Genomic DNA, 19,103 nt, shown 5'->3' with positions numbered 1-19,103 from the left:
CTCAAAGGATGCCTTAGACCTTTCGCTAGATGTAAATTCCCTTATTGAAAAAACTGCCTTAACTCCCAACGAAAGTCCGAAGGATATAGAGCTCGCTGAGACTACAACGGCAAGAACAACGAAAGCTACAACAACGACCGAAACACTGACAAGCACCGCTACTACAGCCACCTCAACTGACACTGACCAAACCCCCAACGGCGATGAGGTAACGAATTTAAGTAATAATCGCACAAAGACACAATATAAATTCATAACAAGAACACGAAATGTTACAAAAGCAACAACAACAACAAACACTGACATAGACACTGAAAATGAAAATGAAAGCGAAAGCGAAAACAACAAAATTTTCAAAGAAACCAAAAAAACTAGTCTAAAAACGGGTAGTAGTAGTAGTACCGATGATAAGCTAAGTAGTAATATTAGAGGTAATACCTTTAAATACTCTGGTGGTAGAAGACAACAACAAACGAACGAGTTACTAACTCGTAAAAATCAAATACAAAATCAACAGCTAGATTCCACAACGGACTCCATAAACAGCATAACAACCACCGAATCAACACCCACTAACGAATTCCTGGGAACCATATCTAGCCCTAGACCTTTCGGTTATCCCAGGCGTCGTACGCGCCCGAATAATACCAATCCAACCAACAATGCTGATATACAAACTACTACTACCGAGAGTTCAGAAGATGAACAAAGCATAGTTAAGACGAGGTTAACGGCAACCAGTGCCTCCAAAAATAAGGTGAGTTCCAATTCAGATGTGTTGCAAGTACAAAACGGATTGGAAACAAACGATGATAATGAGGGCAGCACTACGCGCACCCTTACACAAACGAAATTGCACACACACACGCATGTAGTAGATGTAGTAGACGGTGTTAGTGGTATAAATGCAAATAATAGTCTAAGGCATGTTGTAGATAGAAACCATAGCTTAAGTATAAACCATACACTTTCAGCACAAGAAAAGAGTGACAGTCGAGCGAATACCGCGTCCGCTGAGACGTTACAGAGCGAGCTCGAAAGCAAACGCGAACAATTAGCTAATACAGTGTTAGAAAACAAAAGTAGGGTTAGTGTAACACAGCTGAACGCTTTGACGACAAATACCAAAGACGAGACGCTGAAGGCAAGTAAGTATCGCGGCAAAAGTTTGATAACCGAGACCGAGGCAACGTCGGCTCAAAATGGTCTCTCTGCAAGGACAGCTGACTCTACAAATTTCCGCAGTCGTGGCTTGAAGATGGTAAGCGAAGAAAAAGAGGACCTAAAAAGCAACGACACAGGCAAAGAAACGGTCAGTACCGCCGAAAACGCAACAAATCACACAACTTCGACATACACAACAGTCACCGGAGATAACGGTGAGGAAAACACAACTTCGACTGTGACCATGCAAGCCAACGGAACCACCATTACCGACGAGGGTAACGGCATGGTAAAAATTCAAACAGTCTATACGACAATCACAAACTCTGACGAAGCTGGTACGAAACAGCATAAAATAAGCGCTGATGAACATTCAACGCTAAATAGTAATGAAAATGGTGTGAACAGCAACAAAGCAGACAAGACCTACGCCACTATCTACAGGGGGCACACGCAAACGCACGAATCGAAGCTAGATGAAAGCCGAACTGCAACTAACGAGGATTTGGGTACTAAAAATACCACCACTTTCGAAACTTTGGACGATGGCAGCGTCGTGCGTACAACAGTCTATACCACGAGAACGAAAGATAGCAGCGGTAAAATCATTACCACCACAGTTGAAGAGACCATTACTACGCGCACAAAAATCGAAAACTACGTGCCAAGTAGCGATGGAGAGAGCATTGATCGCAAATATCAAACCATAACACGTCGCACAGATCACACGCATGATCCCACCACCGAGACAATACATTATAACACCATTGTGCGCGGTAGTGATGGCGTGAAGCTAAATGAGGACCAAACTTCGTCTTTCTACAGAAATCTCGAAGAAGTTGCCAAGCAAGCGGAACAGAGTCGCAGTCGCATATACCAGGGTATATCACGTGGTGGAAAAATCGCACAAACGACGAGCGAAAACGAGGTAACCAGTGGAGTGGTAGAAAGCGAAGACAGCAGGTCGATCGGAAAAAGCGAAACACTCACGATTGAACGTGGCTCAAGTAAGTATCATACAATAAATCGTGGGCATACGGAAAGTGCATTTGACGCAAGTACCGTCACGTCGAATCAGCGAGAAAACAGTCGTTTCACAGACAAAACAAGCAAGAATACAAATGGTGGTTACGTTAGCACAAATCTTTCACAAGAAAAGGTATCAGGATTGCAAATAACTGAAGACAAAAATGAAAGCTCGACTTCAAGTAAAAACAGCAGTGAAAAGAGTTCGAAGTTCTCTGGCGCTTCCGTTGATGGTTCATTGGAAGTTCAAAATACAGCCGCCGAGATCACTGATGAGGAAAATCGCGTAACTACGCCGCGCTTGGCAGAAACCACCACCGAAAGTTACACCACAACAACTGTTGATGTTAGCACTTCGCTCCCTGAAATAGATGACACGACTATTATACCCGCGACAGAAATTAATATACCTACTAGTTTTAAAGTACGCACGTCATCTCAGATTGCAGAGAAGAACACTACTCTACATATATCCAAAGTTCGTAATAGACCAACTTCAACTGAAATACCAGTAACTACAGTAATTCCTGAAATTAAAGAGACTTTCAACTCAAGTTCCTCACTCGCTGAGCTTGCAACTCACAAGGAAACGTTCACACATCACAGAGGCATAACTTCATATTCCGCTGTAAAGTCCGAAGATGTGTCTAACGAGACCGCAAAAAAAACTAGGGTTCGGCCTACCATAACCAAAACTTTTGCTGATACTGATTCAACTGTTGAAAAGAACAACACCACACGTCACAGAGTTGGAACTTTGGAAAATACAGAGATAAACTCCACTGAAGTAAGGCACATAGCTCGTAGCAGACCCAGAACAACACCTGTTCTACAAACTACTAAACAATCGGAAATTGAAGAAACCACAGTAGCAAAAGCTGAAACAAGCCGCAAATTCCGTGGTAGGCCATCTACAACCGCAGTTCCAGAGACTACCACACAACCAGAAGTTGAGGAAACAACAGTTACATCAACTGAAACAAGTCGCAAATTCCGTGGTAGGCCATCTACAACCGCAGTTCCAGAGACTACCACCCAACCAGAAATTGAAGAAACAACACTTACATCAACTGAAAAAAGTCGCAAATATCGTGGTAGACCGACTACAACCGCAGTTCCAGAGACTACCACCCAACCAGAAATTGAGGAAACAACACTTACATCAACTGAAACAAGTCGCAAATATCGTAATAGACCAACTACAACCGCAGTTCCAGAGACTACCACCCAACCAGAAATTGAGGAAACAACACTTACATCAACTGAAAAAAGTCGCAAATTCCGTGGTAGGCCAACTACAACCGCAGTTCCAGAGACTACCACCCAACCAGAAATTGAAGAAAACACAATAGTAACAACTGAACAGATTGTCAAAGCTACCACCCACCAAGAAATGGAAGAAACCACGATGGCATCGTCAACTACAACTGCTACTCCAGAAACCACTTCTTCAATGATAATTGAAGAGACCACAGAAGCAGTATCCACTGAAGCCGTTACAAACTCAACGAAAACTGAACCCCAAGATAGCACTACTGAAATCACGTCTATTCCAGAAACAACATCATCGGGCTCTTCTGTTCCAGAGACAACATTTTCCAGCTCTTCCGTCAACACCCGCCACAAAGTTTTTGCATATTCTGAGCAAAAGCACACGGCTGACACAAATTTCAAAGTACGAAGCAAACCAACTACAACAAATCCTCCAGAAACAACAGAAAAAATCATAATATCATCAGAAACCGCTGCAACTTCCAAACAGAGTATAGCGCGACACAGAGTTAGCGGATCTACTAAATACACGGAGAATGATTCTACTGAAGCAATACACAAAGTTCGTGGCAGACCAATTACAACACTTGCTCCAGAAACCACAGTAGCAAAATCTTCCGAAACGGATAGAAAGAACATTACACGGCATAGAACCTTCGATAAAATAGAAGAGAATTCAACAGAAACTAAATTAAAAGTGCGTAGTAGACCAACTACAACTATTTCTCCGGAAACCACCATATCATCTTCAGAAACTGGTACCAACGCTAATCGAAGAAACGGAATTCGACACAGAACAGTCACATCCATCAATAAAACAGAAAAGAATTTAACAGAAACTAAATTCAGAGCACGTAGTAGACCAACTACAACAAGCGCCAACTCGGAGACTGAGGCAACCATTTTGTCATCTTTGTCTGGAAGTAAAACCGCTACAAATAAAAGAACATTTACACGTCAAAGAGTTGGCACAATCGCTGAAACTATAGAAGAAAACTCTGCGGCGATAAAATCCAAGGTACGGGGCAGACCAACTACAACGGCGTTACCCGACACTACTCTCATTCCAGAAGAAACTACCACATCGCCAGTAACTTATTCTACGATAAGAGCATCGACCACTCCTGCTACTCCAGCTACCACAAGTATACCAGAAATAATGGAAACTACTGTCACAGTTTCTGCAGGATCTTTGACATTAGGCACAATTGACACAACATCGGAAGTATCGCATCCCAGTACAACGGATTCGCCACTAACTACTTTAGCACCAGAAGTTAGTGAAACAAGTACTTTGCCCCCAACTGAGGCAGTTACAGACCCTACCGAGGACATGAGCAATATAAAAGTTATTACTGAAGCATCAGCTACCACCGAATCTAGTACGTTTGTCATTTCACCAGAAACAACTACAACTGCAGTACCAACGAGTACATTAGCGTCAATACAGAATGCAACTCCTACTACAAGTGAAACAATCAGCGAAACTGAACAACCCACAACGGAAAATATAGGAATTATAACTGCTCAAAAAAGCTTCAAAGGAACCAATAACTCTTTCAGTGGAGCTTCTTCAACGAAAACAAAAGTTAGTACTATAGAAAAGGAAGCAGCCACGGAAAATGTTGTCACACAAGCACATGGAAGTAAAGGTCGTGCACAGACCACACGTGGTTATGTTCTGAAAAATGGGGATCAGGTGTCCACATCGTTCATTGACACTACATCGAATCGTAAGACAACAAGTCATACTTATAGTGCTAATGAAAAGTCATCAACTACCAGATATTCAAGCAGGAGAGATGAGAGTGAAGACGATGAAACCAAATCCACAACTGTAACACCACAGCGACGCACCACTTATCGAGGTACATACCGGCCGCACATGGACAAAGACGATTTATCGTCATTATTGGCGCTTGATGTGAATAAGCACCGACCGTACAACGAGAGCCAATATAACCTCGGTAAGCGTATATATTTGGATGGAATTTACAAAGGGGAAGAAGGTAGTGCATTATCAAGCGAACGAAATTCCTATCAAACGGTTGGCGCACACTTAGGAAACACCAACACTGACACACATGAGGGATCTACTAAAATTGGCGCTGACGCTGCTGCAACTCAAGATATATCAATAAGAACTAAGACCGTAAATAATAGAAATGGAACAAACTCTAATCATCGAAGAACTACTGTTATTAGAAGAAGAATAAGTGGCTCTCGAAATGCTACCAGAAATAATAATGAGATCGTGGCAGCTAAGTTGGCAGAAGGCTCTGCTCGAATTAAAACAGTCGAAGGTGTTGGAGAAGATGGAAGAATTAGTACTACGTTCACTTCCACGCAGAAGAAGACTGAGACACTATCACATAATGATGCAGAGAATGTGAATCAAAGTAATTCTGAGAATAAACACGCTCTTATAAAGTCAACGAACTCAGAAAGTCTGGGTTCTACAACAGTAGGCGCTCTCGTAGGCAGTTCTAACGAGGAAGAGTCCACCTCAAGTAAGAGTGAGAAGTTAGAGGAAGATGTTACTATTCTCGATAATAAAAATGTAGCAAGTGATGCTGTTAAGAGTGATACGACAAGTGCCGGCCATTCAGCAACATACACTTCAAAAAGAATTGAGGGTACCTCAGTTGCAGGCGGTGAAGCTGATGCTAACGTCAATACTTCAAGTAACACAGCAAATTCAAGTCAACGTACTGCGATCGCCAATAATACAAAATCCATCAGGATATCGGACAGTAACGCCGCATCATCTAACGGTGTCGCAACAACCCATTCTAATGAAAGTTCGGCAACGAATTATAGACAACTTAGCTTATTCGCCAAAAACAAGAAGATTTTGGAGACTGAAGCTAATGAAGCGAATGAAGCGTCTACTAATAACAATGTAGACCACGAGGATAATTCTGCGCATGTTTCCGAGACAACCACAACAAAGTTGAGTGGTCTCAACAAGGTTGCCACTCAGCGCACAGTTAGCGATGAGGGTGCAGTTGAAACGGATGAATCAAAAGCTAAGGAGTTTTCGAGGAACCGTAGTTCATCCTTTAGATCAGGAAGCGGTCGCGGCAGATATAGCGGTCGCGCACAGTACTCTAATGAAGGTAGTAGGAGAAATGTGAATCGATTAAACGCTGCCGATAGATATTCATCAAAAACCGAATATGATGAAAGTGGCAGCAGCAGAACTCAAACCACTTATACACAAACTTATAATAACGGTGACGATACGCAGAAAACCGTTAAACGTGTACATACGAAAACTGTACAAAAAGCGGAGCCGGAATACGAGTACGTATATGAGGTTATTACTGAGAAAATCCCACCAAGCACACCGCGTCCAGTAACACGTAATCGTGGTGGCGTACGCTTCCGTGACACCGATCTGTCATCCTTACTATCACTGGATTTTGCGGCCAAGGCGAAACGAAGACAAGAAGGCGAAAAGACAATCGTCAAAACTAGAAGAAAATTAATAAAAAAGCCAGCGACAATAACTGAAAGTGAAAATGTTGAAGAATATGAGTACGAAGAGCAGCGCACAAATAGCCAAGCTACAACCAGACCAACACGCCCAACTGCAACTGCAGGCAGTACAATTGTGCGTCGTACAAGACCCACAAGACCGCTCCGCACAACCACGTCAACAACCCAACGAACTACGGATGCTGAGGAGGAAGACGTAGTACAATTGGTGACAACAACTGCGGCACCAAAACCGACAACCAAAAAAGGATTTGCATTTAAAAGACCAATCTCCAAACTGACTTCGAAAAGTACAACAACTGAGGAACCGCTTGCCGAGGAACCCCTAACTACTACTACTAAGGCCGCTATACAAACAACAAGGAAAGGTTTTGCATTTAAAAGACCAATTTCAGTAATAAAAACCACCGAAGCTCCAGCTAAAACTACAACGGATACAAGTAATGAAGCTACCGTAGCAACACCGCGACCAGCTTTACGTCGGAAACTCATAAAAATACAACGTCCTCTGAATAAAACAAAAGTCGAAGAAGCCGTGAATGTGCAAGAAGTAGTAGTGAAGCAAGCTAAGGTCGTGACTAGTACACAGGAGAGCTCAGCACCAATAACTACTACCAATAACACTACTGCTGAGGAATCCGTAACTATAACAACCTTCACAACTGAAGATCCACCCAAACCTTTCTCTTCTACCTCAACTGAGGAAGCTACCATAATAACAACCACAAGGCACGCAGACCAGACTTCCGACGATTCATTGGATGTACTCAAGAAGCAGTTCGCTAACGCAATTACCAACCTCCGTACTAATGCTGATGAAACTGTTAACTCCAAAGGTCATACCACCGTTCTAACCAAAACCACGACCAGCACAAACACAGTTAATGGTGAAACTGAAACCATTACAAAAACTGTAAATGAGATTACTGAACACAACTCCGTGTCTGATTTAAATAACGAATTGATCGAAGCTGGTGAAGATGCTTCGCTCTCATTGCCTATATATCATCGCAGAAAATACTATCAATACTATAAAGACTCGCCAGTAATTTACATAGGGAAGCCGCAACCACCAACATCAGCAGAAACCAGCAGTGTCGACATTAAAAAACAAATACACGAAGTATTCAACATAAGCAACGACGGCAATACATCGTTGGGTTCTGGAGAGCTGGACAACAATAGCGCAGACGTGGCAGTTGCCACGGTAGACAATAATAATACAGATCATTTTTTATTGAAAACCCCCGGGTCAAAGTAGATGGGCACCTGGGGGCAAAATCAATCGGTACAAAATTTACAACATCTGGAGAAGAAATAATTGATGACCAAAACGCAAAAGCCGAATTAGAACAGTTATTTGCAGCGATGCAAACGACAGCAAACATAGCGGCTAAGGAATACCTAACCGACACGAAGGATGAAAGCAGCAACAATAATCGTGTTGGCAAAACTTTTAGAGAACCAATCTCCACAATCACACAACTTTCGGCCCTTAAACCCGACTTAGATTCTGCCCTAACTAATCCCACTACAGAAATAACAATAGACAAAGAAATACCTACAATAAAAATAACTATACTATCACAAGATAAGCAACAACGGAACGAAGATGCGCGCGCTTTACGTAATTACGTAACATTAAATCGCCTGCGTACTACAACAGAAGCATCTCCGGCTGCAGAAACCATCACTGCAAGTAAATATACCAAAACGAAACGTGTATACGGTACGCTCAATCGTAACAGAACTGATCAATCGACAAACAACTTAATAAATGAAGAAATCAAAGATCAATCAGCAATTAGCAAGGAAGACATAGGGAGCACTTCCGGTCGACGCACCTTCAATCAATTTAGTAAACCCTCAACACGTCTTACAGCGAAGAGACCATTATCCGATAATTTGGATGATCAAACCGCTACTAATATAAATGCTTCGGGGACCGATGTAACAGATGATTCCATTGAAGGTACAACACGACGCTCCTTAATTACAATTAATCGATCGAAGTTTGGAACTACAACTGTTAAGACTTTAGAAGAGTCAGATGAAAGTGATTATAGCGATGATGTGAGTTCCACAACTACAGATTCTCTGATAAAAACGACACGACGACCCCTAAATGCGCTACCCAATTCGACATTTAGAACGACGACTGCTAAAAGTGCAGACATAGTTGTTGACAATGAAGAAAGTAACAGCGTGGAGCAGACAACTGCGTCGATTAGTGGCACAACAAGCGATTCTCTAGATAAAACTACGCGACAACGTTTAAATAGTGTAAATAGTTCCAAATTAAGGACTACAACTGTTAAAGCCATAGAAGGAGAAGACGTGGATGAGGAAGCACAATCTTCAATTGAAAATACAACGAGTGCACCACAAGAAAAAACTACTAGCCGACCTCTAAATAGTATCAACAATTCCATATTTAGAACTACAACTATAAAGAATGAGAACGAGGATGAGGAATTGTACGAGACAACTATTTCTTTGCAGGAAAAGTCTACTCTACGACCTCTAAATATTATCAATGGTTCCAAGTTTAAAACCACAACTGCTAAAACTACAGTTGAGGATAATGATAGTGAGGAAAGTAATAGTCAGGAAGTGTCATACGCTTCATTTGAAAGTACAACTAATGAACTTCTGGAGAAAACAACACAGCGTCCTCTAAAGCCTTTAAATAGTATTAACAGTTCCAATTTTAGAACTACAACTGTTAAAATTGGGGTAGAAGATAATGATGTTGAGGAAAATGGCAGTGTGAATGAGACAACAAAAACAATTGAAAACACTACAAGTGAATCTCTACGAAAAACAACTCGACGACCTCTAACTAGTATTAACAGCTTAAGGTTTAGAACGACCACATCTAAAACTGCTGAAAAAGATGATGACATTGAAGGAAGTAATAGCGGGAAGGAGATAGATGCTTTAATTGAAGTCACCACAAGCGAACCTCTACCAAAAACTACACGCCGCACCTTTAATATTGTCAATAGCTCGAGATTTAGAACAACAACTGTTAAAACTACCGATGCAAGTACTGAGAATGGAGAAAGTAATATTGACGATGAGAAAACAGCTTCAACAAGGGCACCGCAGCCAAACACAACTCGACGACCTCTAAATTTTATTAACAGTTCCCGATTTAGAACCACAACGGTAAAGCCAAAAGGTAGCATTGAAGGGGACAGTACTGATGCGAGCACTCTCGAGAGTTCGATAGATACCACCACAACTAAACCGCTGAAAACAACTCGACGGTCATACAACAGCATTAATAGACTCAAACTCAGAACCACAACCGCTGGGAGTGTGGATGAACAAGACGGAGACAGTGCAGACGAGTTCGTTGAAGACGAAACCGTCACCACCACACGTCGTCCTTTGTTTGCCTTAAACAGGTTGAAAACTACAACAGAATCCGCTATAAGAGATCAAAATAGTGCAGAGGACTATATACAGGAAGTAACTACAACAAAAGGCACAACGCGGCGACCATACACAGCTGTGAACAGGTTAACAATAAAAACTGCGATACGTGACGAGGAAAATTCGAGCGAGCAAACTGCCGAGAATGAAACCAGCACAACAACAGTTGATACACTTAATACAAACACGGGCAAAACGCGTATATATGCGGTGTTGAATCGTAAGACTCTCGTCACCAAACCACCAGTGGTTATCTCGGACGCAGTAGATACGACGAGCATCGAAAGCTCATTAAATGAAGTTAGCAACAAAGCCACATCCAGTAGCACTGCCAATTCAACGAATATTGATAAGGGAGAGAAATTGGAAGACGGAGAAAATGTGCCGATCATAGAAGGTACAACCAAACGCACATATTCAACTTTAAATCGCATTAGCACAACCACTGAAAGTTCAGAAGAGGTGACGGCGAAGGATAATGAGGCAACTACAAGTACGGAAGAGAACTCCAACATAATATTTGAAAGAAATGAGTCACAGCAGTCCGAGGAGAACACAACTGAAACTGTAACCGATAGCAACTACAACAGCACCGCTAGCAGCATTAACACAAGTACAATAGAGAATGAGGATGATAATATAGCAACGCGTCGTCCAGTTCTGATAAGAAAGCGTATTTACGTAACAAGTGCGCCAAGTGAAGAAACCACCACAGAAAACAGCGTCGATACTACTACGGAAAGCACCGGACGACGAACTGTAAATCTTAGTAAACGTATACAGAGTACCACAACCCAAGCACCAACCACACAGGCTGCTGTTGAAGAAACAAACAATACGACCACTAATCAAAACACTACGCTTAAAGCTACACGTGTTCCTTTGCTCATACGTAAACGATTGAATGCAACGAGCACAACCACCACAGAAACGCCGAACCTCGTCGATGAAACGTCTACGAGTGTCCAAACTACAACGCGTCGTCCATTTGCTGGTTTTAACCGACAGCGTTTCAGCACTACAACGCAGTTGCCAGCGGAGTCGCTAACAAATGTGGACGACACGGAATCGGCAAAAACAGAATCAGAATCAAGCAGTACGAAGAAAATCGTATTTGGACAGACAAATCGACATCGTGCGCTCTTACTGCCGACAACTGATGAAACGTCAACGGCTACCATAGAGGCGACTGATATTGATTCAACAACGCGTCGCAATTTCGGCATTAATCGTGCGAAAACGACCACAGTGCCACCTGCCAAAAGCACAGAAGATTTGGCAACTAAGCGCACTTTTAATGTTTTTGCGCAAAAGACTCGGCCAACTACAACAAAACGACCTCTACTACCAAGCATCAATCGAAGTCTCTACCAAAGGACTGAAGAAGCAGAAGATGTGGATGATAACGAATACAGCGATGACTATGAAGAACCCCTAAGACCAAGCAAACCGCAATACCAGCGACCACAGTTCTTCACAAGCGAACGCACGCGACTGCAAGCTGTTACGCGCCGTCCATACAAGCCATCAAGCGTCGCTGATAAAGAATATTATGATGAATATGAGGACAGTGATGATGAGTATGATGAAAACTCAGACGAAAATAGTGAACCGAATCGGGCGGCATTTGGCCGCTCGCCAACCAAACCACCTACGACTGAACTACAGAATAGCCTGCAAAACTTGAGAGAACGCGTCAAGTTAAGTCAAACACGTGACGAAAATAACGCAGGCGTCGTAAACTCAAGACTGCAACTGCTTGCAGCCAATAGGGCCAAGACCACTGCGAGACCAACCAGTACCGATGCTGACGAACAAGACGAACATATTGATGACGGAGACTCAAGCGCTGAGCACGACAGCAACGCACTTAATGTAAAAAATAGCATAGTTAGTTTGTTCGCAAATCGTAATAATACTAACCGTACCAGCACTGTAGCTAACACTTTAAGTGGAACTAAAATTAATTTAAGTCTCAAGTCTAACAGCACACGAATAACAGATGATGTGAGTAGTCATGTAGTTAAAGAAGCAGAACGTGAGGCTGATAAGCAGTTTGATAATGTTGATTATAATGATGTTGATAATGATGATGATGTTGTAGTAACAAGCACTAATGATAAGGGTAATGAAGTTAATTCTAAACGACGTTTTCAGAAATATCAATTCAACCGCGCAAGATTCACAACAACAACGACTACTACTACTTTAGCGCCAACAACAACAACGTCGGCGACGCGTGCCGCTACTAACCAATTTACGCCCAAACAATTATACCAGTCGAACAGAAATAGAACAGCAACAAGAACAAATCAGGTAAATGCGTTAGTAGATGATAAAGGTGATGATGATGATGATGATGATGAAGATGATGAGGATTATAGCGAAAGTGAAGTAAATGAGGACAGCACAATCACAACCACCGAAAGCACGTTAACCACTAGTCCAGCTCCCACACTGAGACGTATACGGGTGTTAAAGTATCGCCGCCTAGTTGGCGGCAATAGTAATGCTACCTTAATTAGTTCTAGCGTTAATGATAATAGTATTTCTACAATTTCTAGTGTTACTAATACTACCAACACTGTTAGCGAAAGTTTAGATACACCTGTTTCGTCCGAACAGCAAGTAGAACGTACTAGATTAGCACCCTTTAATACCACAGACCCTAATACACAAAAAACCCAAAGTGAAAGTCCTGTAAATACAGAACAAGTGCCAACAAAACGTTTCCGCAAGGTTATACGCAAGTTAATACGACCGTTGAATCGTACAACCGAAGCAACGCTGTCGAAAGAAACTAAAGTAGACAATGAAACAATTCTTACAGGTGCGCCACGTATCAATGGTACACGTTACGGCTTCGGACGTGGGCACAGCTTCCGCGCACAAACCGTTGACGCGACGGGTGTACGTGAGAATGATACCATTACCGAGGATAGCAAGCTCAATAAAGCGCGCACGAACTTATTTGGCAAAGTCAATCGTACGCGCTTCGGTAGCGACGTGAATTCGGGCAGTACTGAAAAACAATATGAAACTGATGAAGAGGATAGTGAAACCGATTCCGAAATCGAAACGGAAACAGATACTGAAGCTGTTACCGCGCCTGTAACAACCCAAAAGCCACGCGCTGCCTTCACACGGCCGAAATCTAAGGACACCACGACCGTTACAAGTGGCTTTAACCTGCCCACGCGACGTCCGTTTGTGTTTTCGCGCGCGAGTAGCACAACGAAAGCGGCTGCTGAAAATGAGGAAGATGGCGAGGAAGATGGAAATGAAGACGAAAATGAAGAAGATGCTGAGGAAGAAGAAGATTATGATGAAAATGTAGATGGTACATCAACACCAGTATTGGATCAAGAGAAAGAAATAGAGAACAAACTAAGTAATGTAACAGTAGTCTCTGAATCTACCGAAAATATTGTTGCTGGGCAAACACTGTCACCGCGACCAATTGTAGCAACCACGCGTTTGAAAAAACTTCTGCCAGATGTCAATGCTACAACTGTAATCGCCACAAATGAACTCGAAGAGAGCACGGATACAGACAGCAACACCAATGAGACGCCAATAAAAAATACACTAACCATAACCAGACGTCCTTTCGGTTTACTTGCACGTACCAAAGCCACGCAAAATGAAACTGAAACGGAGAGTAATACTGAGGAACAGAATACGGCCGATATAGTAACCACTACTATACCGAGACATCCCTACAGTATAGAGCCACGCTTGAAAGTAACACAAAATGAAAGCGAAAGCCATAATGAAGAGCAAAATAATGCTGAACTAACTACCGCCGTACCTAGACGTACATTTGGACTTGGCGCACAGACGAAGTTAAAACTAAATGAAACTGAAAATGGTACACAAGAAGAAAAACATGAAGAAGTCACAACGAAGAGTACGCCACTGGTTCGTCCAACATTCCGTAGAAAACTAGTCGCCAGACGTCCATATGTGCCACCAAAGGTATCCGGCATCACGATCTCAACTACAGTGCCAACCACATCAAAGCCGAAACGCAAATTTGTGCGCCGTAAATTCGGACGTTTCCATCCTTTCAATGCCGTGAACCGCAACACAGGTGAAGGCTTTGTGCGTACAGATCCACGCGGTCAGTTGCTGCCGGAAACCAAACGTTTCCGCATACAAGATGGCAAGCGAGTGCCTATACTGGATAGTGAAACTTTAGCTGAAGATGAGGAATACGAAGAATATGAAGATGAAAATGATGAAGATGAGGATGAGGAAGAAACGACCACGAATGATGAACAAAACAAACCACAAACTCCGGTACCGATCGTACGTCCGGTTACACGTCCAACTGGCTTGTTCAATAAACCACCAACTACATTGTTGAATTCCTTCAGAGAAAAAGCAGCAGAAACTGAAACGGAGACTGAAGAAAACGTGGCTAGTGAAAATGAGGAGGAAGAGGAAGACGAGGAGGAGGACGAAGATGAAGAAAATGTCGATGCGTCAGGCGATGATATAAAACAAGCATCACCCAAATTCAATACACCTACATACCGTCCTAAAGACAACCGGGTACCACCCGGTGCACGCCCCGCACTACCCTCTACCTCTACACCTACATCAGGTAATGTGTCTTTTAACGGCAGAGCTCGCCAGCCACCATCCTCAGCTGAACGCACCAATGGTAATCGTTTCGGCACCTCTGCACTTGGCAACACGCGTGTCACAAACAGACCGCGTGTTGTTAATAGGCCACAAGGTGTCGTGCCACCAAGTCTGCCACTCAAACCGATTGCCACCACTTTTGAGCGCACCACACCGGTAATACCGACAAAGCCGGCACCATTCATACCAACCAACACACGTTCCTATGAACGGAAATACACAGCCACCTCCACAGAGACACCGGAAACCATTAGCGATAATTCACTTATTGAAGATTTAAATATCGAAGCACTAAATGCACGCAACAAAAAGATATTTGATATCAATAGCAAAAAACACACTTCCCTAAAACCGAAAATAGCCATTCCAGGCGCCAAACAAACACCAACAGATCAACAACAAGATACACAAGAACCCTTCAAACAAAACACAGAAACAGAAAACGATGATGAATACACAGCAGATGTGGGCGGTGGTGAACAGGGTTACATAACCACAACACCACGCACATCCGCCGCAAGTGACACGAACACTGATTATTATGTCAATGCTAATGAAATCTCTTCACAGGACAATGGATCAGTTGGTGAGCGTACTATATTTACGACACCGCAAACACCGACCACGACTCTACTGCACGTATTCACGCAGACCGATGACGAGCAGACTAAACGGCCGCCAACCGACAGCGTAAACATAATTGGGCGATTGGTGCCGGAGAGGGCGCGTCCCAAGCACAAAGTGGTAGAGATCAATCGTATTGTTGAGATCACCTCAAAGGCCGAAAAGCTGCGACGCAAATCGAAATCAAATCAAGAATTCCTCCAAAAGATCGAGGAGTCGCAACTACAGGTCGAGTCTTTGCCACATTTAGAGCAGCTGGGCGAAATCAGCGTAGTGAAATTTGTGCATTTGGTCGATGGTAGCGATATCTCCGTTGATGGACACAGCACTGTTACCGATTACACACCTACAGAGCCGACCGCATCAGCGCCTGTAAGGAATTCGTTGCCCGAGGGTGTGCCTTACTTTGTGCCACAGTATAGCTATTCTACGGAGAGTGCACAAGTGCGCACCACTTTGGAACAACGTAACGGTAAAGCATTGATACCCGAAGTTATACGCAGTGCGGTGGAGTCCTCGACCATCTCCTTGGAAGGCTTATTCGAAGGTGGACGGCAAGGTAAAGAACTCAATTCTGTAAATAATGTGTACTACATATTCGGTACAGACGAAACAACCACAACTAGTACCGTTAACATAAACGAGAACGCAAACGTAAATGAGAACGAAACACAAAACATAGAAATTACAACACCAAGTACAAGCACGAGCTCAAGTTTGGCTTTACCGACGACCACGACATTATCAACGACAGAAACATCCACCACCACCACAACTGCAAGCGCTTTGCCCCTAATCCCGCATAGCGATAGTGTAATTAACATTCCTAACGAAGTCTTCACAAATTTAGAATCCACAACGATTGTAGGTAATATCGTAGCTGAAGATGAGAACACAACAATAATGCCGTTGATAGCAAACTCAAGCACAATTGAAGCAACTTTTAGCCAATACAATGCTAATTTAACTGAAGTTAACAGTAATCTTGTGGAAACGACTACATCTACAGCGGTTGCCACCGAAGATACGGCTAGCACCGATACGGCGGTGAAATCAAGCACATACGTAAGACCCGTTGTACCACTACCACTCTTACGTCCCGAATCCAATGAGTCCTCCCCCCTAGTCATAACCATAGCCAACCTCGACAAAGTCATACTCAGTAAAGTAGATCGCACAGTCGCAGCCGAAAATAAAGCGGCCTCCACCATCACTGACCAAACCCAATTAACCGAACCCAAACCCGCTGACTCGAATGCAGAATACTCCAGTCGTTTTGCCTCTGTCATTGAGGCACCCACTAATCTCATACACGACACAAACGCCAAAGCCCAACTCGCAGGCGCGAATGTGTCTAAAACCGTAGCTTCCAGTGTTGGTAATAGTAGTGACAGTGATAGCGCTGCAGGTTCTAGTGTTAGTACGAATGCTACGAGTAGCTTAAATAGTGGCAGCATAGTGAAAGAAGTGATAAGCTTTAGCACCGAGACGCATGTGGTGCGTAAGAAGAAATCGCGTAAACATAGGGCGCGTAAATTGCAGAAATCCGGTAAACCCAGGCACACCACAGTGGCGCCAGCTGACGCGCCTGTCGCAATAGTAACCCCAGATGTTGTCAGCAATGATGAGGGTTACCAAACCAGCAGCACAAGCGCAAGCGTTACAGAGTTGCCAACAACAACGCCAGCGCCGATAACGACGCCGCGAGTGCGCGTCATACAATTCGATTGAGAACGCTTAGCGCTTTAGTTTAGCTAATTTTAAGTGGAAGCTTTTGCAGTGAAAGTGCAAAGTGCTTATATTATTACAATGAGCTACGTGAGTTGGTGTACACATTTATATGTCTGTATACTGTAGTAAAGAATAAAGGGTGCAGCGCGTAGGTTTGTTTATTTATATTATTATTATCAATTTGTTCACATAAAATACTCGTAGTAGCTTATAAATTTCTAGTCTTACCATTATTTTGTGCGTCTTTTAAGCTGGCGATTTTTAATATATTTTGTTATTCTACTTAAATGCAAATAAATATGTGAAAAAGTGAAATAATTGCAAAATAATTATTTGCGTTCGCTTCTTAACAAACATAATTAAGTATTATTTCAAGCAACTCACTAAATTTATGCTCTCTTTTGACGCTTTCTCCTTCTCATGCTCACTGTCACTCTCTTCAAATGTTTCATTTTTCATATACCCAACGCGTGTGGCTCTAAAATGTACGTAAATAACTTCGTAAATACTTATAGTGTCAGCACATTAGTCAAGCTTTGAACGCTTATTAAGAGCGCATTATAAGAGAGTTGGTTTGTATACACAAGCAGCTGTCAAAGTCCAAACTTTGGACAATGCTTTGAGTTATCGCTTTTATAAAATAAGTACTCTCCAAAACACCGAAATATTTTCGCAATACATGAACGGTATTTTCTCCATCGGAGATCTCGACAACAACGTAATTAAGAGTTAACTCAATAATACTTAATTTCAAGCTTGAAAGCTAAGTATTCGTGTTTAACGAAGCTATCGAAGATTAATAGACGTTTCATTTCAATTAATTCATTTTGTCAATATATTCAATAGAGTTTCTATGCACTTATATAATACTATCTACAAAACTTCTCTTTCTACCAACTCCAATACATAAATATTTTAGACCATGCTTCTCTATTCCATCTAATAAATAAAGCGCTCTCTTTAAAAGCATTTGAGCAAATGTTCGCTGTTTTACCTAACAAAACCTGTCTTCGAAGCTTTTCATGCAAATTCTCTTTACTGTGCGAGAACTCTTTGAAGCTTTTATGTTATATGTTCTATCTAACAGATAAATCAATCTCTCCTCTCCTCCTATATAAAAAAAATGATCTCTAAAATGAAATTCCACAACTAAAATCTCTAACTTTTTAATTCAATATTTTGAAAACACTTTCCTTGCTAGAAATTAGCCTTGAGCATTAAGTGCTGGAAGCTCTAAAAGTCATTTTGTAATTACAAAAATTATTAAAAATTTTGTAACCGCTTTCTATACTTAGAAATTCGCCTTGAGCATAATGTGCTGAAAGATTTAAAAGTCTTTTCTGAAATTACAAAAATTATTTAAACTTCTCTGCATTGGGTATAAAAAGTTCGGTTTTATACGAGCTTCGTTTTCTATATCTATCAAACTGTTAGAATCAACGTATTGCCCTTGGCTATATGCTTGAAAAATTATGTAGGTTTTTGTCTAGACTAGTTTAGAGCTTTTTCTTAACGTTTACTCTTTACTTACAGTAAAATTTTTTAGTTCGCTGAGGAAGCGTTAGCTTTTCTTTGTTTTTTTTCATATAAATTCATACATACATTTAAGAACAAGCATATGTCCGCTGTCATTTAAAAAGTTCAGCTTGTATGAAGGTAACTTGCTTGCTATGCTGCTGCTTTTCGCTACATAT

General features: G+C 42.1%; 1 protein-coding gene across 2 annotated transcripts in view; it reads left to right on the top strand.

Annotated features, from left to right (window-relative positions):
* LOC120774799 (serine-rich adhesin for platelets) overlaps window positions 1-19,103 on the top strand; it is a 54,444-nt gene that overhangs the window by 8,780 nt on the left and 26,561 nt on the right. The window contains exon 10 of one of the 2 annotated variants that reach the window (XM_040104591.1): window positions 15,625-16,743. The exons of the other annotated variant lie outside the window; for it this stretch is intronic. Coding sequence (XP_039960525.1) covers window positions 15,625-16,743 — 1,119 coding nt within the window. The remainder of the gene's footprint in view (window positions 1-15,624; window positions 16,744-19,103) is intronic. 2 annotated transcript variants of the gene reach the window in all.

Source organism: Bactrocera tryoni, chromosome 4 (genome assembly GCF_016617805.1).
Source record: "Bactrocera tryoni isolate S06 chromosome 4, CSIRO_BtryS06_freeze2, whole genome shotgun sequence".
In the NCBI taxonomy this organism is placed as follows: Eukaryota; Metazoa; Arthropoda; class Insecta; order Diptera; family Tephritidae; genus Bactrocera; species Bactrocera tryoni.
This window is presented reverse-complemented; position numbering and strand designations above follow the sequence as displayed.